The 22522-nt window shown below is 36.1% G+C and overlaps 1 protein-coding gene across 39 annotated transcripts in view; it reads left to right on the plus strand.

The window, feature by feature from the left end:
* The window catches only part of Mhc (myosin heavy chain), a 39369-nt gene that overhangs the window by 12877 nt on the left and 3970 nt on the right, over window positions 1–22522 (plus strand). For 7 of the 39 annotated variants that reach the window (XM_076909557.1, XM_076909558.1, XM_076909584.1 and 4 more), the window contains 11 exons: window positions 2841–3011; window positions 7639–7818; window positions 7968–8386; window positions 9909–10029; window positions 11731–11994; window positions 14736–14945; window positions 19115–19488; window positions 19816–20044; window positions 20161–20444; window positions 21143–21221; window positions 21644–22373. In XM_076909557.1, the coding sequence (XP_076765672.1) occupies window positions 2841–3011; window positions 7639–7818; window positions 7968–8386; window positions 9909–10029; window positions 11731–11994; window positions 14736–14945; window positions 19115–19488; window positions 19816–20044; window positions 20161–20444; window positions 21143–21221; window positions 21644–22373 (3061 nt within the window). Of the gene's footprint in view, window positions 1–1055; window positions 1227–2840; window positions 3012–5025; window positions 5197–6426; window positions 6598–7638; window positions 7819–7967; window positions 8387–8929; window positions 9048–9908; window positions 10030–10844; window positions 10963–11730; window positions 11995–14735; window positions 14946–19114; window positions 19489–19815; window positions 20045–20160; window positions 20445–20689; window positions 20769–21142; window positions 21222–21643; window positions 22374–22522 lie in introns of all 39 variants that reach the window. The other 32 variants (XM_076909560.1, XM_076909555.1, XM_076909551.1 and 29 more) reach the window with 16 other exon arrangements.

The raw sequence follows: 22522 nt of genomic DNA on the forward strand, positions 1-22522 counted from the left end.
GAGTTATAGACGCAGTAGTGGCAGAATCACTGTGCCTGCATAATATAGCATACATATGTACACACATATCTTATCTATTAAAAAACTGAGATGATTTTATTTAAAAAACAGTATGTAGCATTTAAAATCGCCAATGTAATTTATAAATGATATTAGAAATAGGAAATAATGAAACAAACTGACATGCACACATATGTACACACATATCCATATATGTGCCTACACGTGTACACAAACGTATATACGTAAAAATTATTTATTTTGCTATATTTACAGGAACACATTAGCCTATTTAAAGAAAAAAAATGACTCATTAATTATAATAGAATACTTTCTATTGCAATTCGTTGCATACTGATTTCGACAGTTTTCCACATAATCGATACGATGATGGTATCTATTACGTAATTGTGTTAGAGAACAATTATTTACAGAACCAGGTTTACGCTAGGTCGTCACGAATATACACTAATTCATATCTAAACACCAGGATGTAATAGGAGGATGCTTTGATTTAGCAACTTTCTGTGATGGCCACTGGATAATTCTGATGGTAACCGGTAATGTTAATGGCACCTTAGTCACAGAGGTATAATACGTACAGTGTTCGCGAGATTGAATATTAGGTTTGCCAAAGATTACTACGTATAGGAACTATAAAAGATTCTTTCTGAAAAATATGAAAAATTAAATTTATTTATTCGCGAGAAGATCATAAAGTTACATATTAAAAATGTTAAAAGTGAACTCATTATTTGCTCTTATTTGTCATTTATAAGTTCATTCACAATGTCTACTATACATGTATTGTGTAATATATCACTGTTTTATACGTCTATTACAGAGAAACTTTTCTATATCTCCTCCATCGGTTACCATAAGTATTATCGGTGGAAAATTGCAAGTAATCAAGAAACACCTCTCATCCTATAGCTTGCTACTGAAGGAAAGAAAAGTTTCATATCAATATTATTCCGCGGCACTTTTCTAGTGAACGTTCCTTTCCAACACTTTCGACAACCCTTGAAAACTATACATTTCATTTCGTTCTTCAGTACAACGGTTTCGAGCAACTGTGTATCAACTTCACCAATGAAAAACTACAACAATTCTTCAACCATCACATGTTTGTCCTCGAGCAAGAGGAATATAAGAGAGAGGGTATCGTCTGGCAATTTATTGACTTCGGAATGGATCTGGCTGCTTGTATCGAGCTGATCGAGAAGGTAGCCCGTGTAGAAATGCCACGAAATCCCAGTTTTTGTAGATCATTCCTCGCGTTATGTCGTTTCGATTGTTTCAATGATAACGACGTAGTCTCACTAGGAGAATCGTCCTCGTGTGTTTCTCACTTTGACTTGACTTATCCGTTTAAAAATTCTTATCTGTTCTCAAACCTTAAACGTCACATTCCGATTACACCTTACGTTCTTACTTATGTATTTTTCTCTAGATGAACTTTTCGATTTTTCGTTCAAACACCTTTTTTTGTTAGATATTCACCTGACACCTATTGTCTCAAAAGCCAGCAACTGGAATGTTTTAAAATGTCTTTTTTTACTTTAGGTGAGCGTTTATCCTTATTCTTCTGTGATTAACTGAACACAGTTGATCTCCTGAACACTAATCGCACTGATTTATATAGATTCATTGAAATCTCATCGTACACGTTTCCCACAAGTTGCATGTTTCAATGAAATTGTTGGTGTTTTCGTTAAGATAAGTATCGATCTTTTGATCTGTTCGTGTTATATCAAACAATCCATATTCAATGGTGCAAGTATGATCGTGGAAAGCAACGAGCGATCGAATTGATTCGTTAACGAAGGTCTATCATCGATGCCGTTTACTTGTTCGTAACAACAACGTATAATATAATACTTACGTCTCTCGTCCTGTGTGGCGCGTTCGTAATTTCATCGAAAGTAGTAAAAACAGTGGACTTCACATTAAGTAGAGGATATAATTGGTGAGATTTGGTAGTAATGGTAGTTTATTAACACTTTGAAGGTACGTATGATACGTTACACAACTGTCTATCGAGAAACAAGGACAGTGTAATTCGTTGTCGGTATTTGGAAGTGAACTAATATGTTGAAGGATTAGTTGTACAAGTTTTGGATAGTGTGTATCAAACATTTTCATAATAGATATATACATATGTCTATATACACCGAAAACAATGAAAAGATCGTACCAAGCTTTTCTCTAACAAACAGTAGTGTTGTAAACTCCCTCTGTGTTTAATTCAATTAAATCAAATATTTGCGGTAACATCTAGTTTGAAAACGACAATTCTTCAGGAACTTTTGCCTCTACAAATAATTGAATTTATCGAATTGATCGATAAAATCGGCTAAAAATGCAAATATTTGAATGTACTGTACAAATCTGCATTTCCTCCATAAATAACATTATACAGATTGTGAATTATACTTTACGAACTCAGGAAATTATCCCTGACACAAAGTGTTCATAAAAAACTACTACCTATTCGGAACAAGTCAATTGACAATTTACATTTTTTGTTTTGATATATGCAATTATTTAAATTAAAGAAATTTTCTTTCAATTACGTTAGTTGCATTAACGTATTGCACGATAATATATTTATCATACGTGTAATTGCAAATGAAAATGGAGATTTGTTAATTGGCTTGTCGAAGTAGTGCCCGGTGTTCAATTCAGTTGGCTAGTGTCGTAGACAAGTTATTACCAGAAAGCAAGGGTAAAACTTACGATAGTAGTGTATCGAGTATTATCGAAGTCTCCAAAGAAACCGAGATAGACGAAAGTTGTATAATATTACGAGAAAGCATGCCTGATTGTTGCTCGAACAGTTCAACAGCTTCGAGCAGCTCTGCATCAACTTCACCAATGAGAAGCTTCAACAGTTCTTCAATCACCACATGTTCGTCCTCGAACAAGAAGAATATACGAAGGAGGGCATTCAGTGGGAGTTCATAGACTTTGGCATGGACCTCCTCGCGTGTATTGAATTGATCGAGAAGGTACAAAAAGAGAACTGAACCGATCGAAATGGCAACGGACCAAATGACGGATCCAGCCATGAAAAAAAAAAAAATAATAATCGATGAGCAGAAAACGGGAGTGTGCAGCCATTACGATCCACAGAAGGACTAGCTGGATCTTTAATACTCGCAAAACTTAACGCTTTTTACAGCAAATTGCAATAGTGATCGTCCACTGTTTTATTGAGTTAGTCACAAACATTATTCGTGGCCATTTTTTTCTTTTCTTTTTGTTTTTATTACCATTCTGTATTGTCCTTTGTCCCATCGTGTGGTTTCGAATTTTATTGCGAAGCAAGCACCTTTCTTCTCGCTTACAACTAGTCGCGTTAGATTACTTTTCATTTTATGTTACGCCCAAATCCTACTACATTATTAATCATCAATGAAATCAATTTCGCATCCTATTTTTCGTTGGAGTTCGAGACGGCGGCGATTATACATCCAAGTACAATTTCTATATTGTCTTGTAAAGTGTTGCGTTGATAGGATACGCATTATACCTCCAACTACACAATTCTCGCAAAAGTCACTTCACATTTTCAAACTTTCCTGTAGGGAATTGAATTTTTTACACAATTGTTTCCACTCCTCCTGACACAATCATCATACTTTTTCAACTCTTGTCCATCGTACGCGTAAGGAATACAATGTTTATATCAAAAAACGATATAATTAGTACGCATTTACAAAATGACCACGAACACAAACTTTCACGTTTTGTACTTTTAAAAAATTGATATACTTTTATTTTTAGACATTTTGCTTCTTATACTTTAACTCGAGTCAATTTATCTACCATTTTTCCTTTTTATGTAGGTGTTCAAACACGTATTCTCTTTCTTCACATTTTTAATATTTAATTAGGATGGTTTTTTTTATTTTTTATTTTTACATTTTTACACGAACACGGGAAAACGACCGTATACTTGAACACGATCTCATCATTACGAACATATTTTTTCATGAAAGTAGTTTAAAAATTAAAAAGTTTTTTTGTCAACGTAAAAATTACAAATCGTAGAAAGAAAAACTGTAATTGCGTCATTTTACTGGTATCTAAAATGTTAGACAAAATGGATAATTAGTAACGTAATTAGATTGTTGCACGAAAAATTTCAATCGGTTTGCATTATGTACATTCAAGGTGTAATTAATTAATTAAGGGTCACTTAATACTCTTAAACTATTCTGTATTGATTTAATGATACTACTAGTTTCATATTTCCAATGAGTATAAGGAATTCAAGTTTCATTGGAGACTAACCAAATTCATGATAAAGGTAGCATAAAATATAGATAGCAGAGCAGAGCCATTATTCACGATTTTTTAATCGTTTCGAATAATCTGTCGAACAAGTTATAAAATTGATTAGCTCTCGGTTATCCATAAATTACAATAATTAATACTTTCAAAATATTTTTTTTACTAAAAAAAAAATATAGCTCATGCTTTCATTTCTTAAATAGATCTGTCTGTTAATGGAATTTAATATTTTTTATGCAGGAATATAGGAGATATTTTAATTTTATTTTCATAGAATCATCTCTATTTAAAAACAAGATTATATTGCTTGTTCTATACATTTACATTATTGTTATGATCAGATGTTTTTAATGTTCTCTATAAAATTAAAATAGGATCAAATATTAAGATCTTACTAAAGTAACAAAGATAACCTTAAGCATACAAGTGCTGTTACGAATTACACCTTGTTACATGTACATACGTGCAAATTGAATGTGTTCTAATACAAATTTTAGCGAACGAACGAAGGCTAGAAAAACATGAAACAGCAACCAAATAACCAAAATTAATCGTAAACAATCGATATTTACTGATTGCTCTTATTTTTCCCTTGTGTTTTCTGTTCTCTATCAATCATTCCCCCTCTCTCCTCCCTTGTGTCGCTCACGGTTCTATCTCACTCGCCACGCTGCGCCACGCTGCGCCACGCACTGCTCTGCGCGCGTTCCGTTGCAAACGCAACAGTACAACGGCTTTGAGCAGCTCTGCATCAACTTCACCAACGAGAAACTCCAACAATTCTTCAATCACCACATGTTCGTACTCGAACAAGAGGAGTACAAGAAAGAAGGCATCGATTGGGAGTTTATTGACTTCGGCATGGATTTGGCGGCTTGTATCGAACTGATCGAGAAGGTATTCCCACCATTTTCTCAATGAAACAAAGCGAAAAAAAAAGAAACGTAAAAACGTACAGGACATTAAAACTATCGGAGAAACGAATCAACGGCCTGACTGGTGAACACGATTATGGATGTTTGACGAGAGCTTTTGACCGAAAAAGGAATTAGAACCTCTCCGACTGGTCATCGGTGTTCATTTGGTGGTAGATTGACCCCTCTTTCATCCACGCCTATCAATAGTTAAATGCTTCTCTCTTCCTTTCGTTATTCTGGATATTACTTGTTGTTGTCATTATTATTATTATCGCTGCTACCATTCAGAACAAAGCAACTCGATCATGTCTACTTTGTTCTTCTTCGTTCTTTTCACCTTGCTTTACGTATTCCACATATTTTGTGCTGTTTTGTTCCTCCTCTCAACGGCACCAACGTCGTGCCTACTATCAACTCTACCTCTCAATACTCACTAAATCCAACCATTTATGTGGGAACAAGACCCACTGAGCGCGGTTCACGATTAATGCTTACGTCGAGCATACAGTTTCGTTACATGTAATTTACATTTGTAGCGATGTTCTCTTCCAAAGAAGCGATATGATATCAATAACAATTGCGAATAAGAAATAGACATTATTTATTAAATATTTATCGTTTTAAATTTAATATTTGAACCGAGCTCGAACATGAATACCAATTATTTCTGATATCGTACACCTCAACCCCAACCCTTTAAGTACGGGCTCTATTATAGTGCTTTGTACTTATTAATCAGAATTAGTGCCCATTTAATTTTCAAAGCCAAAGTTTATCGACTTACGATCGATAAATTTTGCGTCCATTTAATCGTTAATAACGATTGATCATTCTTTGTATTCGTGAACGTTTATCACTGTTTGCAGCCCTTCAAAAGTTTGTTTCGAATATAAGTTGAAAAAGAGATTTAAATATTGTTGACTTTTTAAAACTCTGACAAGACGATTGAAAAAATAAGATTCGAAACACATTTTTGTAAACGAACAGATCCCTATGAAAAACATAATGTATAACTTATGCCGTCCTTAAGCGAGATTCCCACCCGCTGTCTTGTTCCATTGAAAGAACAAAGACAGAGAAAAAAGACAATGAATAAAAAAAATGTTCATTGGTAATTCGCAACCTACGTATTGTATAAGCAGCATTAATGACAGCTGTCTGTTACCTCTGTTTTCTGTTCCGTTGCTTTTCCCTCCTTGGTATCGAGCAGTTCAACAGCTTTGAGCAGCTCTGCATCAACTTCACCAACGAAAAGCTTCAACAATTCTTCAATCACCATATGTTCATTCTCGAGCAAGAAGAGTACAAACGCGAAGGAATCGAGTGGACATTCATTGACTTTGGCATGGATCTACAACAAACGATTGATCTGATTGAGAAGGTATTGTCACGCCGCGCATGAAACAGCAGGAACGAAAGGTCGGCAGCTTCAAAGATCCGATAGGGTCGCAGCAAAAGAAAAAAAGAAAAAAAGAAAAAAGAAAAAAAGAAAAAAAGAAAAAAAAGATAGTTACGGGACGATAGCTCGTAGCTGGATGGAAACGTCATCAGCATGCAAATATGGCTCTGACTTATTGCTCTATTATAAATTAACCCTTCTCGCAGGTTCATTCGTTTCACGTTACGCATTAGTTTCACGTGTGCTTGTTTATCTTTCATTTTACATCGATTTACGATACTAGATGGATTTTGTAATATGTATATTATATTGTTAAGTGTACGCAACGCGAATTAGACCTTGTTTCCACGCTCCATCTCTTCATTTGCATGCTTATCGCGGATTTTTTGATTAGATTTTTTTCAAGCGACTGACAACGAACATAGAGATGAAAGAAGGTAAAGACACGAATTACCGATCATCAACGACGACGAACACCAAAACAATAATACAACATGTTCAACGCTTCCAAGCTTCCTTTGCTTTTTTTTTCTATGTACTGTACCAGCATGCATGTGTGTTCGTGTGTTCTTATTGACGAGGAAAAAGGAACCTAACCACGTGAAATTGTTTGTTGATCGATACAGTTACGAAATTGAACAAACGTAAAAATTGTAGTATTACTGTTTCAAAGAATTTTAACGAAATACGCAATCCAGTTTCGAAACGTTTGTATCGATCAATTAATTTCAACTTCCTTATTCCATGAATTTTTATTTACATTATTCGTTAGAAAAACTTGTTCTCCAAGTCCTTGAAATGTTCCCTTTTGAAAAGTTTTTCTCTTCTATTTGTATTTTTGATTAGAATCAATTCGCAGTTTCTGATAAATTTTAATATTCCCACTTTTCGTCCATTGTGTTAATTATAATTTTTTTGCCACTGTAGTGACAGTTTAGTGTTCGTAAAAGAAATGTCCCTCCCGAATATTTCGCGAGACCAGTGTAGAAATTAATTCGTGTCGTTGTATTTGAACACGCGTAGCCCATGGGTATCCTGTCCATTCTTGAAGAAGAGTCTATGTTCCCGAAAGCCACCGACAAGACCTTCGAGGAGAAATTGAACAACAATCACCTCGGCAAGAGCCCTAACTATTTGAAGCCCAAGCCGCCGAAACCAGGTCAACAACCAGCTCACTTCGCAATCGGCCATTATGCAGGAAACGTATGTTACATATAAATACTTAAATTCTCTCTTTTCACGTCTATGCAACTTAGGAACATTTTTTATCGAGAAAAAGAAAAAAAATTTGAGTCATTAATTATTTCAACTACCGAGCGGTTTTATATCTAATAGAAGCGTTTGAACCACAGGTACCATACAACATCACGGGTTGGTTAGAAAAGAATAAGGACCCGTTGAACGACACTGTGGTCGATCAATTCAAGAAATCCGGCAACAAACTGCTGGTCGAGATCTTCGCTGACCATCCCGGACAGTCCGGTGATGCCGGTGGCGGCGGCGGTGGCAAAGGTGGACGTGGTAAGAAGGGAGGCGGTTTCTCAACGGTGTCGTCGTCCTACAGGGAACAATTGAACAACTTGATGGCCACACTGAGAGCCACCCAACCACATTTCGTCCGTTGTATCATCCCGAACGAGATGAAGCAGCCGGGCGTGATAGACTCCCATCTTGTCATGCACCAGCTGACTTGTAACGGTGTGCTTGAAGGCATCCGTATTTGTCGTAAAGGATTCCCCAATAGGATGGTGTATCCTGACTTCAAGCTACGGTAAGAATTTACATTCCTCTCTTTCTACGCGATTCAACATAAGTTTGGTTAAAAATTTCTAATTGGATCACTTAAAATAATGAATACATATAGTATTTTGAAGCATTTTTTTTTTCTTTTTACTTTAGTTTCATATATTAATTGTTGGCTATTAGTTTGCATATTTTTCAGACAGATATAGTCAGTAGCTGTAAAAATATTGTACTTGCAAGTATTCATATCAACAGTGATGCTGCTTAATGCTTTAAAATTCATTATATATTTTTTACAATTTATCATCTGTCACATGAATTTTACAGCATTCTCGATTTAATTGTTCGTATCTCGAGTTGTAGTTTCGATTTATTCTTTTGCTTAAATTTTACCTTTATACGATAAGTTAATAACGATAAGTTTACACTTTTCGTATTCGTGTAACGATCGACCCTTCGAAGTCGGTGTAGAAAGAAAACACAAACGCCATTGATATCGTCAGGACCAAAAGCAGTTTGAATCTTAAATGACGCCGATAGATAATGATTATTTTATATTGTGGTCGTACAGTTACATGATCTTAGCGCCGGCCGCAATGGCCGCTGAGACGGATCCGAAGAAGGCCGCTCAGAGGTGTTTTGAGGAAATCGGGCTTGATACGGAGAGCTACAGGATTGGTCACACCAAGGCTAGTTGCACACCCCCCAAAATAATTGAATTTTTCTTGGATTTCGTTCCCTGTTCTGTTCACCGTAGAATATTGTTATGTTGTCCGAAAAAAGATTCTAGTAAAAATCATTCCCTCCCACTATTACCAGGATACTGCTCTGAAATCTCTCACATTTGTTCGATTCGCGTAGCGAAATTAACCTTTTCGTTTAAATCGTTCAATATATTATAAAAAAAGATATTATATTTTATCAAGTCGAATAGCTAGTTCATCGAAGCATTCGTTTTACTGTAAAGCAAGACACTGCCATCCATCTAGGCCTCCTTTCCATCTATGACACATCAACATAGATTATTATAACAATTACACTTAAGTTTTAATTTTGATTTTATCTTTAATGTTCCAACTCGGTATTCTCGGTTAATTTCGTTTTCAAACGCGTACATTTGAATAATATCGAACAGAGTTAGAGTATTTTCAAAAGTATCCGGCTCGTAATGGAGATGCCCCGTATTATTGTTCTTAGATACCCCCGTCCCCTGATTTTGAACACATGCACGAACCACGTAAAGTAAAAGGGATTAGTTTAGTAACTCGAAGACCATAAGTTGATTATTTAAGTGCCCCCATATACAAATATGCACGCGGTAAGCCTTGTGTGACCCCTAGAAAGAGAACCCTACAAAATGAATTGCAAAAAATAGAGGAAAGAACCAAGGAAGCCAAATCGTTCGATGCAGTGTAGACCTACCCAACCGTTGCAAAAGCACAGTCCGACTTACGAACACGATCATCTAGTCATAAGATTTGCGGTGACCCTAAAAACTAATAGAGACCTATCACCTCTTTTTCTTGTCTTGCGACCCCAATATCCTTTAGGTACAAGATTTTGGCTCCACAAGCGGTCGATAAAGTGGCTTCAGACCCGAAGAAAGCGGCAGAGGCGATTTTAGACGCAAGCGGTCTCGATCCCGACCAATATCGTCTTGGACATACCAAGGCATGTTCCCTTTCGCGACCATTTCGCACGCGAATGTTTCTCCAGTTTCGTCGATTGTTTGATTTCTGGCTTCTACATACAGCGAGCATTTGTGAAACTTGAATTTTGCTTAAAACGTTCATAGCATTTCTTCTCGTATAGTGTATAATAATATTAATAGAGTTAACTTGTTGATAGTATTTAAATTTATATATAGTATAATTCAAAAAGTTTTCTTTCAATCCATTATGCACTTGGTAAAGCTTGCAGTATCAATTAATCAATAATTAAATCGATTTAAATAAAAATATAAATGTCAAGCCATTCGACAACCTATCTTATTGATAAACTTTAAATCAGTTCTTTTTTTTTTTAATTGTTACATTAAACTACATTTTGTTTCGCTGTATGTATATTAATCAATCGAGTACTTGTTTCGCAGGAATTGCAGTTCAAGGTGTTAATAATCAATGCTGCCTTTAATATTTTTGTATACATGCAACAAGTACAAACGCAAAAAGCACCATGTATAAATCATATTCGCCCAATTCTCCTTGAATACTATAAACATCTAAAACAGAACTATCGTACGTTACTATCGATTCGACGGAATATTATAGAAAAACATGTTAGTAGAATACATATAGTTCCGTTTTAGAAGCGTTTGAAGACATAAAACCTCTTTCATATATATGAGATCAATTTCAAGACAGATCTCAGATCGCCGTACAATCCCCTCTTTAGAATAATAACAACTAGGTCATCTGTAAATGTTTAACTATGTGTGTTAACTTTTATTTGTTGTGCCATCCCATCCGTATAACGAACCACCGCAGATACAAAATTCTGTGCGCCAATGCCATCAAAGAACCTTGTGACCCTCAAAAGGCGACCCAGCTAATTCTGGACGCAATCAATCTGGAGTCAGAGCAATACCGTATGGGTCTTACCAAGGTATTAGACGCCTTTGGTTTTCTATTACGATTATCATAATGTTATGTTGAAAAATGATCGCTTTCCTCTTTACAACAAGCTTTTGATACTTTTGCTTTCCAAACAGTGTAATTCGATATTCTTTCGTAGATGCATATGGAATAGTATGAAAAATAAAAGACATCGCTATATGTACATTTCTTTTTTTGCAAGGTGGAAAAATTTTTTTGAGATCGAAAGAATATTCTTCAGATTTTAAGAGTAATAAACGGTAACAACTGGTAATTTTCTGTTAAATTTTTCAAAAAAGAAAAGCAAAAGATTAAAGGTTTGATTACGTGATAACAACAGAAAATCTTTAATCATTACGACTGGTATAGAATATTAACACAGCGGAGACTATGGATAAGTTTTCTTTCTTTTGGCAACTACAAGGTAACTTTTGTTTCGCTTATTAATGTTAGATATTAGCTTTAATTATCCTTTTTTGTTTATTTTCAACCCCCATTATTGACCGAGCAAATGTTCCGCTTATTTACGATGTGCATGACAATTATTCCCTGAATAAGCATTAACACTTTGAATACTTTGGTCTGGAATGTAGTGATTGAACGAAATTCTGATTTCAACTATAAGAACCTTCAGCAGAGAGTTTACAATAAATCCTCCAATTTAGCAATGTAAATTCCACACCGAAAGTAATCAAAGCGATTAGAGGAAACGTTCGAGGATTTACGATACGATTTTAATTGAAATTCTTTTTCGTTTTGTTACTTTAAAAAACAACAGGTATTCTTCCGTGCTGGAGTGTTGGGTCAGATGGAAGAGTTACGTGACGAACGTTTGAGCAAGATCGTGTCTTGGATGCAGGCCTACATTAGAGGTTACTTATCCAGGAAAGACTATAAGAAAATGCAAGAGCAACGTCTGGCTTTGGTTGTCGTCCAGAGGAACTTGAGGAAATACTTGCAAATTCGTACTTGGCCATGGTGGAAACTGTGGCAGAAAGTCAAACCTCTCCTCAACGTCACTCGTGTCGAGGACGAGCTTGCTGTGAGTCTTTCATTCGCAAAACGATATTTTTTTACAGTTATTTCCATACGAACTTTTTCTAATTACTATAAATAAGAATTGTTATACATTTTTTAATTTTCTTTAGCAACACGAAAAATTTGTTTATCTCAGATTTCCATGGAATATTATTTTTATCGGGTAGTATTCAGTTTCAGACTAAATATTGAATATGATTTTTTTTTTAAGCATATACAATTCGGTTTCTGTTTTAAATTTGACTGTCCATCTTCCTTTTCTACCTAAAAATGTATATGCGTTTCAATCAATCTCCTTTTTATTTTTTTATTTAATTTAAAGTATGTTCCAATCAAATTTAATTAGTTGAATTTAAACATTTGAAATATTGAACATTTTTTATTTCTTTGCACAATTTTCTTACTAATTCGAGAAAATTTAGCCTGTAAGGATATGCGATTCGTGTCCCTGATTCAATTAATCGTTTCATTCCATCTCCGGCAAAAGCGAACAACGTCGAGACTTATGTAGCGTCGTACTTATAATAGTAGCGGGATCCGTTTAGTCGAATAATGATTCACTGATCATATATTTATTATGAAAGTTGATAAAACATCGTACCGCAATATAATTCTTAGTATCAGCCATTGTTGCGCTGCGCAAATAACGTTCTTCATAAGAAATGTTGATTTTACAACAATTCACGAGGAGTGGAATATAGATCTGCGGATTTTATCTATAAACTTTATTCCATCGTTTCACTACCGACGCTTGATCTTTTGTATGTTTTATTGTAATTCATCAGCCTGAAATAATTTTCAGGGAAGATTTATTTGGGAATAGATCATTAAAAGAGAGTATTTTAGTTAAAAAAATTAAACAATATATATTGATGTCGAATAGCAGAGCGCGGCTTCGCGGATTAATTGTATGATTAGAAAACTAAAAACTCAATGGAACGTAGCCATTAAATCTAGATATAACAATGGGATCCGTTTACTGAACGTACCTTTTGCCCGATCTAACGTGTATAAACAGAGAAACATTCTCGTACTATCTTGCCCATAAAAATTGTCGTTACGAATCAAACTAGAATCATTTCATCTCTTTTTTACTACTCTATCAATAGACTTCCAGTGGGATTTAACGCGCGCTCCAATCGGATTTTTAACGAACCCTTTCAACTATAATAATGTAAATAGACTAGAAACGTTATTCTCGGCTCGTGTTACAATCCGACTGACTACTTACGACTGAAGAAAATTTGTAACTTGGTTTCATTATGGACTTCGATGTGTCATCGGTTATTCATGCTATCTAATTTCATCTTTGAGATGAAAAGATCTCCCATATGATATATTTAGGTAACCAGATTTTTATTTTAAACGGCACCTTCTAGATGCAAACCATTCGAATTAACAGTCTCTGTAGAAAAAATTCTTTTTCATTAATTCATTTGGATTACTGATCCTGTTCCAAACTCTGTACGCTATATAACACACCGATGTATATGCAGTCCGGAGGCCAGTCCCACGTTTCCAAGTCGCAGATATTTTCGATCTATAAATTAGTCCCTCGTGTTGATAGCCAGCGATATGAAAATTCATTTGGGACACTTGGCTGCACCCATAGAAGCGAAGGTTGTTCGACGTTTGACAGTAATTCGTGCATATATCAGAACGGACAATAATTTATCGATCAGCGGCGAACGATTATAGAAATAGGTACAATTTAATTATACCGGACCGGTCTAACAATAAGTAAGGTCGTTGTTCTTCGATTATCCGAATCTTCTGCCGGGTGAACGAAAATAAAGTCGACCAAATTGACACGTTCGATCGGAAATAGTATCAGCAGCTATAAATGATATTGCCACAGCATAAATCGAACAGCGTCGGCGTAGTGAAAACGATTTTATCCTCGGCTTCACGGGTCGCCGCTTACCATCTAGGAGGCATACACTCGACATATACGCTCCACAGACTTATCCCCCTTGAGGGATAACGAGGTCGATCGGAGTTACACTCCCTGCCGCGTAAAAGGAGACTGGAGTTTGCTCGATCGGAGTTTACTGGAACGGCTTCTAATTTCGTCAAACCTCCCCTCCCCCTCTCCCTACCCAGTACCCCCGTCCCCCTCCCTTCCTCCGGCAACTCGGTTTGACATGGTAGCTCTTTCTGGTTGCACACGTATAAGTCCCTCCTTCGCCATCGAGATCAGTTATAAATATTTTTCTACGATCAGCGTTGCTGGAGTGGGGACGCGGCGATTCTTTGCGATGACTACGAAGAGGGATTTTGGGTAGAAAAGTAGAGCCTCTGGTAAATTGAGGCTCAGTTGGATATCCGATCCCGCGACGACCTCTTCGAAAATATTTCTTCATCGAACAGTGGCCCCCTCGCCCCCTTCTTTTTTTTTTTACCACGAACCTGCTATCACGAACACGAGCGAACAATCTTTGTTTCGCAATCTTTTTTATCGAACATCGAACACGAAGGGAAAATCGTAACGCGATATCGAGCATCCTCCGCAGCCCTTTGCATCCCTCCTCGTCGACGTGGAACCTGCCTTCTTACAGAGATACCGATCGACTGTTCACGTTCGTTTAATCGCTCGGTACCTTTCGCGACAGTAATCGCGTCCTATCTGTGCTTTGCCGGAGATTTGTGAATCCGAACGACGGAATGGGTGACACGTTGATCGAGGACCCGAACGCCGCGATGAACGGGCAGAAGCAGAACGGTGACGTGGAATCACGGTTACAGGCACTCGAGGAGAAAGCAAAGAAAGCTCAGGAAGCATTCGAGAAGGAAGAGAAACTGCGCAAGGAACTCGAGGAACAGAACACGAAACTCCTCCAAGAACGAAACGCCTTGCAAAAGCAGCTCGATGGCGAGAAGGGTTCCCTCTCGGAATACATGGAGAAATCGCTGAAATTGGCTGCCCAGAAAGCTGATCTCGAGTCACAACTTCAGGTACACATATATATCTATATTTTCATTTTAATTAACAAATCATTATAATTGCATATGTTTTCTAATACAAACATAGAAACGATAGAATTTTCGTAAATTCTGTGATATGCGAGACCTCTTTAATTATAGTCAAATTTATTTTAATTCAGGCCGAGTTTTGAGATACCACAAATCATGCCTGACATCATATAAAAGACTGATTTATTAACCAATTATAGATTAACATTCCAATGTAGATTCTAGTGAATAAAATTCAAGTTTTTCGCTCAAGGGTAGTTTGATGCGAAGAAAAATTGAAATTCCTGGATTTTGTACCCAAAATAATTTATTTAACATGTAGTTAAGAAAGATTAATATCTCACGCGCGTCAATCATATCTGAACGATAAATTCCAATGAAGGATTTTCTCAGACATTGTTTATACATCGGAAAGTAGTACAATTGGCACGATCCGTGAGTAACGAAATCAATTACGCGGCGGTGAACGTACGCCCTCCACAAATCGAACCATGAATCAGACAAGTGATAATTATACCTTCCAAATGAATGATCGTATGTCGAAAGAAATAGGAATGGGGTTATTAATGTCTCCTTAGCATTCCTAAAATCAAACGAAGTGGTCGTGCGGCCGTGCACACACATACACTCGTCGAGTGGAGCTTTATATATCCATGGAAAGGATAGCATGACTAAAGAAATGCCGGAATTTATTTATAAGGAGGAACTGCTGGCTTCGTCTATGCTTACCTTTCGGATATCTCTCCTGAGATAAATTTGAAAAATCTATAATCGAATGAAAATCTCCGAAATTAGATTTCTTTCTAATTGTTCACCTTTGATTTATACAATTATCGACCATATTACAATACAGGGAATTTTTGAAAAAATGAATTACAGAGAAAACATGCTTTTTTGTACGTTCTGCGTTAATGACAATCCGATTATAATTTCTTCGATTTAATTAAAAACTATAAAATTTTATGCGAAAAGTTCATATAAAATGTCGCTGGCATCTTTGCATAAGTGAAAAAAATAATATCGATAAATTTTACTCCATTCTTTATTTTTACTTTGTATACTTTTTCATCTGTGTTTGACAAATTTTTCGTTGTACGTTATTACTTTACAGACAAATATACTTGATAAATCAAGTTGTTTTTATTAATAGCGGAACGTGGGTGAAAAATATAATTTTAAGCAGGAATTCTGGAAGAGTGAAATAACGGAACATGTATTTCCGAAATAAACAAGATTTCGACACAATGTTTATGCAACGGCTTTCTTTCAAAAAGTCTGAGATTCAAATGTTACAAGCTGGTGACTTAAATGATTCTGGCTCGGATTACAGAAAACGATGCACCTGGCAGTTGATACATAGTCGTTTCGTAAGCGCGAGCACTAAGTAGCGAAGGCGCGTCATTAGTCAGACACAGCTGACCACCGCGCGTTGCTCGCTATTTTTCATGCGCGACGAATCATCCGTCGTTTCTGCATTCGTTCTAAAATTATGATAACATCCACATAATCCTTCATAACCAAAGAGGAAATCTGATCATTCCATCGCACTTTTTCACACGAATCTATTTATCTCTCTGGATTCTTTTTCTCTCGCGTCTAAGTACTTTTAACGATTTCTTTTCAATCCGAATAACGTATAGTACTGATTGAGTAAATCATCATTGCAATAAAATACGTTCAAGTGCTTTTAATAGTTTCTTTTTTTTTTATTGAAAATATAACATTTTATTGTAAATGATAAAGAATCGTTACGTTCAGATATTATTCGACAATTTGATATTGTTAGTGCAGTCAAGCATCAGAATGGTCATAATCACTTATAAGAAATTTGATTTTTCTACTTACTAGTCTGAAAAGCGTAAAAAACATTGCCATGACTAAAATGTTTTCGATCATATTAGCCTCTGTAACGACATAATCTTATTTTCTGTTCATACACCAGCTTGCCCATTTTAAGGCGTCTCTCTCCTTACGGATTCCTCTCTTCGACGTATTAGAACAGAAAAACGAAATTGGACGACGGAAATTCAATAGCGGGGAACTTCTCGCGCCGACATAAAAGGAACCGAAAAAATTCCGTAGATGAAAAGATTCGTTCCAGAATACCGCACTATTTTTAACTGGCGCCTTTTAAGTGTCTGACTAATTCGTGTTTTGTGTCAACACGAGACGCAAGTTCGTTTTTGTAGATTAAATTTAAAATTCCCTAGATATACTTTAGAACGAAGAGTTTTCAGCATTGACAATAAAAAAAGGAAGAAACAAATCATATAGGACAACTAATTTCTAGGACAAATAATAGAACAAATAATTTCTAGAATTGGAGAAAATACAAATTAATATAAATTTCTTCTTCGTGAAACAGTAATATTATAATTTTATCGACAAGTTATTATATTTTTTATAATATAATAATACAATATTATTTGAAGACGATGTTTAGAAAAAAATGAACCAAAAAAACTCCGCCTGATATCGTAACGAGCTAAAAAAAAAATAGAACTTGATTTATTATACGGTAGGAATTCAAGTAAATGACGAAGCGTCCTATTAAAAGCTCACGCACTTATATTATCGTGATTCAATTGGACTCGGCGAAAATAATCGCGATTATAGCAAGCATGAAATTAAGCGGCGGCCATATTCGGCCAGCAAAGAAGGTGGCTAGTGAGAGAACAAAAATGCGTTTAAATCAGTTTAAGATACTCGGTCCGGAGTGGGACGTTGACTACTTTGCCTCTACTTTAAACACGGCCAAATTTAGCTGCCGTCGATCCCAAATTCCAGGTTATTAAAAGTAGGCGTGGTTACGTACTGGAATAACCGATAAAACGAAGGAGGTAACAGGTGTATGGTGTATTTATACGTTGGTGCGCTTATACGCGTCATCGCGTTACTTCTCGGCAGTTCCTCCTCCTTCCAGGAATCGTCCATCATCTTTTCTCGGATACTTTTATCGCCTAAAACAAATCCGTGACACCTTTAATTTAAAACAATCGTTTACCACCCCGACTCATTTAATCTATCCGTTGTTGCCTCACTTTTTAATTAACCAGACCATCCGCGTTGAAACTTTGTGCACCTACATTAAAGATGAAACTAAATGTTAGAATATTGTTAGAAACAAATATTGGTAACAATTATTCGTGCTTTTATTTATATTTGTCATGTTGTTGCGGTTATACATGTAAAACTATGGATCCTTAAAATTATTCATTTCTTGACTAACTTTATTAACTTTGTTAAAGATAATTTCGATACACCAATATAAATTCTGAATTGTAAATCGTTTCGAATTGTAATAAGGTTTCCAATGAAATGTGACAAAAAAGTCACCAGAATGATTAAATCTTTTAGACGAAATCAATTCCGAGCAACATTTTATAATTTTTATATACGTTGACTTAATAGATCATAACAATCGGAAGTCATGACAATTAAATGGTTTTTAAATAAAGATGATTGAAGAAAATATTTGATTTCAAGATTAAATTTAAAAAATATAATTGAACACAATATTCTGTGAACTGATTAAGCTTTTAATCGTGATGTTTAATTGTAAATTAACTAATTATAATTACCAATGAGTTAGGATTAAATGAGTTAAGAATGAACTTTAAATAAAATTATTCCGAAGATAATTATAACGATTTCTGAAACCTACTGCAAAGATTTTCACTACTTCAGACTTTAAATTCCCAAAAACGTCTGTATTACAATTTTAATATCACAAACGAATAAATTGTTTTTCATAGTAACAGTAAAAACAATTTAAATTGAATGAAATTTTTATGGACTTAATTGTAAACAATGCTAGATGTGATCACTCGAAGATATTACCTATTAAAAGTAACAATTCTTTTGCACTTGTTACATGTTAAAGTGAATAATTAATTTTAAAGTTTTGTTATTAATATTTCCAATGGTGATTCGATTATAGCAGTTGAAAAGATTTATTCATCAGTCTGGTTAAAAGAGGTCTCGTATCTGAAATAAAAAATACTGGATTAAATAAGCTACTACATCTAATCAACAGAATCAACTGTAAATATGTGTGAATCTAGGAAAAGTACTTATTATCAAATTTTATTAGGGGATGAATTGGCATAGTCGCTAAAAGTAGAAGTGCCTCTACGTTTTTTATATTACAGGATCTAAATGACAGATTCAAAGAAGAGGAAGACACGAGAAACAATCTCTTCCAAAACAAGAAGAAACTCGAACAAGAAGTAGCCGGACTAAAGAAAGACATCGAAGACCTCGAGCTTAACCTGCAGAAATCAGAACAGGACAAGGCGACAAAGGACCACCAAATTCGTAACTTGAACGACGAGATCGCTCATCAAGATGAATTGATTAATAAATTGAACAAGGAAAAGAAGAACCAGGGTGAAGTTAACCAGAAGACTGCCGAAGAACTCCAAGCTGCCGAGGACAAAGTCAATCACTTGAACAAAGTGAAAATCAAACTCGAACACACTCTTGACGAACTCGAAGACTCTCTCGAACGTGAAAAGAAATCACGGTTAGTGACTTTCAAGGATATCATTCTCCTAACTGATGAAAAACTCAGCTTGAACGGTTCACAATTTTTATTATCTACCTCTTAGAAACAAACACTAGGAATGGAAGATCAAATTGAATTTTTTTATTTAAATTGATAAATTTAATAATTCAGATAGTAATGAAATATAACGATACATAAGTTTTTTATTACTTTGCTCTTCTATTGGAATATGAAACTTCATTTGGAACTCTTTTAATGGGATGTAACATTCTGAAATTTAAAAGACTATTTAATATTTAAGAGTAGTTAAATGATTCGCTCCATATATATAATTTAAATTTACAGAGCCGACGTTGAAAAGGCTAAACGAAAGGTGGAAGGGGATTTGAAACTCACACAAGAAGCTGTTGCAGACCTGGAAAGAAACAAGAAGGAACTCGAACAGACCATTCAACGCAAAGACAAGGAACTCTCCTCGTTAACTGCCAAACTCGAAGACGAACAATCCTTGGTGGGCAAACTGCAGAAGCAGATCAAAGAATTGCAGGCCCGCATTGAAGAACTCGAAGAGGAAGTAAGTATTCAAAGTATTTCAATTCGTTTGATCAGCGGCTCTCTTAATTTAAAAATGATCACCGACCCGACATCAAGGACACTCGATAATTAATGTTCCACATTCGTATCCGTCAGATCGAAGCTGAGCGTGGGTCTCGCGTGAAGGCTGAGAAACAACGCAGCGACTTGGCACGAGAACTCGAGGAACTTGGCGAACGCCTCGAGGAAGCAGGTGGCGCTACCTCCGCGCAGATTGAACTCAATAAGAAGAGAGAGGCCGAGCTTAGCAAACTCCGCAGAGACCTCGAGGAGGCCAACATTCAACATGAGGCCACCCTTGCTAGCTTGCGCAAGAAGCACAACGATGCCGTCGCCGAAATGGGCGAACAAATCGACACGCTTAACAAACTCAAGGCCAGGTAAGATGGAAATATTCGCGTTTACTCGACTATTCCAACAAGTATTAGTAGTTTACAAAATTTTACACGTCGCGAACGTACATTTATTATTATTACTATTATTTCTTCTTTTTTTCTGTCAATTTTTTCTGTCAAATATTTAAGATCTTTTATTAGAAGAGGAAACGAGTTTGAAGTGAAATAAGAATAATTAAATTGAACTAAAACTTATAACAAACGGGAATATAAATATATATTTTTAATAGAGCTGAAAAGGCTCGTCATGACATCCATGCTGAGTTGAACAATTCTCGTGCATCGACGGATCAGGTTTCCAGAGAGAAGGTACATCTAAAGAACGTCGAATCCCTTCCAAATTTGTTCTCAGAATTTCTTGTCGTTCATCTGTTTCCTGTCTCATTCAATTGAATGTTTTTTGTTTATGTTCCAAGGTAGCATCGTCCAACTGTGTTAGAATGGTCCTGACAAAGAATGTTTTAATATAATATCTCTGTGTAGAATGTTTCTTTGTTAAATTTTACTATGTCAGAATGATCAAATGTCTCCTTTTAATATTGCAGTTAATCCTCTGACTACATTTGATGATACATTTTTCAAACGATACACTCTATTATTGTAACATGAGCATATTGGTGAATTTCCCCTGATTTTGTCCCAGTTACTAATTATCCATTTTCATCTGATTTCATGGAAATTAGAGTTGAAAAGGACAAGGTTCAGTACTTCAGCGAATTAAATGACATGCGTGCCTCTGTAGACCAATTAAGTAATGAAAAGGTAAGATATCTTTTCAGGAAGGCGCTATGATACAGCATACTAACGCAACTAACAGCATTATTAGGAAGCTGCCACGGCAATCCAGGAACCAGGGATTACAGAGAACTCACTATTCTCCCAGATTTGTCCATGTATGATTCACATCAGTGGAAAGTGTGTCCAGCTTGCAAAGCTTGCTCCTCGTGTGTACCTGTCTGTTTGAAGTGTATACATTCACTTTTGGACGATTTTCCAAACTTAGAGCATATGTCATAACGTTAGTTGCATTTTGAACTGCTGGTGTCCTTATTTGACGCAGATGGAAATCAATGAATAAAATGAATCAATATCACAAAAGTTCCTTCCAAAAGTGAATTTCTCCAAAAATGTGCAGAATCCAATAATTGATCTGATATATATTCGAAATTCGTCGCACTAAACAGGCCGCCCAAGAAAAGATCGTCAAGCAACTGCAACACCAATTGAACGAGACCCAAGGCAAACTCGAGGAGGTGAACCGTACTCTGAACGATTTCGATGCTGCCAAAAAGAAGCTGTCGATCGAAAACAGCGACTTGCTCCGCCAGCTGGAGGAGGCCGAATCTCAAGTCAGCCAGCTCTCTAAAATTAAGATCTCCCTTACGACGCAACTCGAGGACACGAAACGATTGGCTGATGAGGAATCGAGAGAACGCGCTACGCTTCTCGGTAAATTCCGCAATTTGGAACACGATCTGGACAACATTCGGGAACAAGTTGAAGAGGAAGCAGAGGGTAAAGCGGATCTACAAAGGCAACTCAGTAAGGCAAACGCAGAAGCACAATTATGGCGCACAAAATACGAATCCGAGGGCGTTGCAAGAGCAGAAGAACTCGAGGAAGCAAAGAGAAAGTTGCAGGCACGACTGGCGGAAGCTGAGGAAACCATCGAGTCGCTCAATCAGAAGGTTATCGCCCTTGAGAAAACGAAACAGAGATTGTCCACGGAAGTGGAAGACCTACAGATTGAAGTCGATCGTGCAACCGCGATTGCAAACGCCGCCGAGAAGAAACAGAAGGCCTTCGATAAGATCATTAGCGAATGGAAGCTCAAAGTCGACGATCTGGCTGCTGAACTTGATGCCAGTCAAAAGGAATGCCGCAACTACAGCACAGAACTATTCAGGCTCAGAGGTACAGTCTTTTTTCTTACAGATTTCGGATACCTTTGCGTGCGTACAGTCTTTGACTACTCCTGAAACAAATTCAGGATAAGATTTAAATTATGTTCGAAGTTTTATTTACAAGAGAGAAAAGTAACTTTAAAAATTTAGCACCTACAC

This window comes from Xylocopa sonorina, chromosome 2, assembly GCF_050948175.1.
Source record: "Xylocopa sonorina isolate GNS202 chromosome 2, iyXylSono1_principal, whole genome shotgun sequence".
NCBI lineage: Eukaryota > Metazoa > Arthropoda > Insecta > Hymenoptera > Apidae > Xylocopa > Xylocopa sonorina.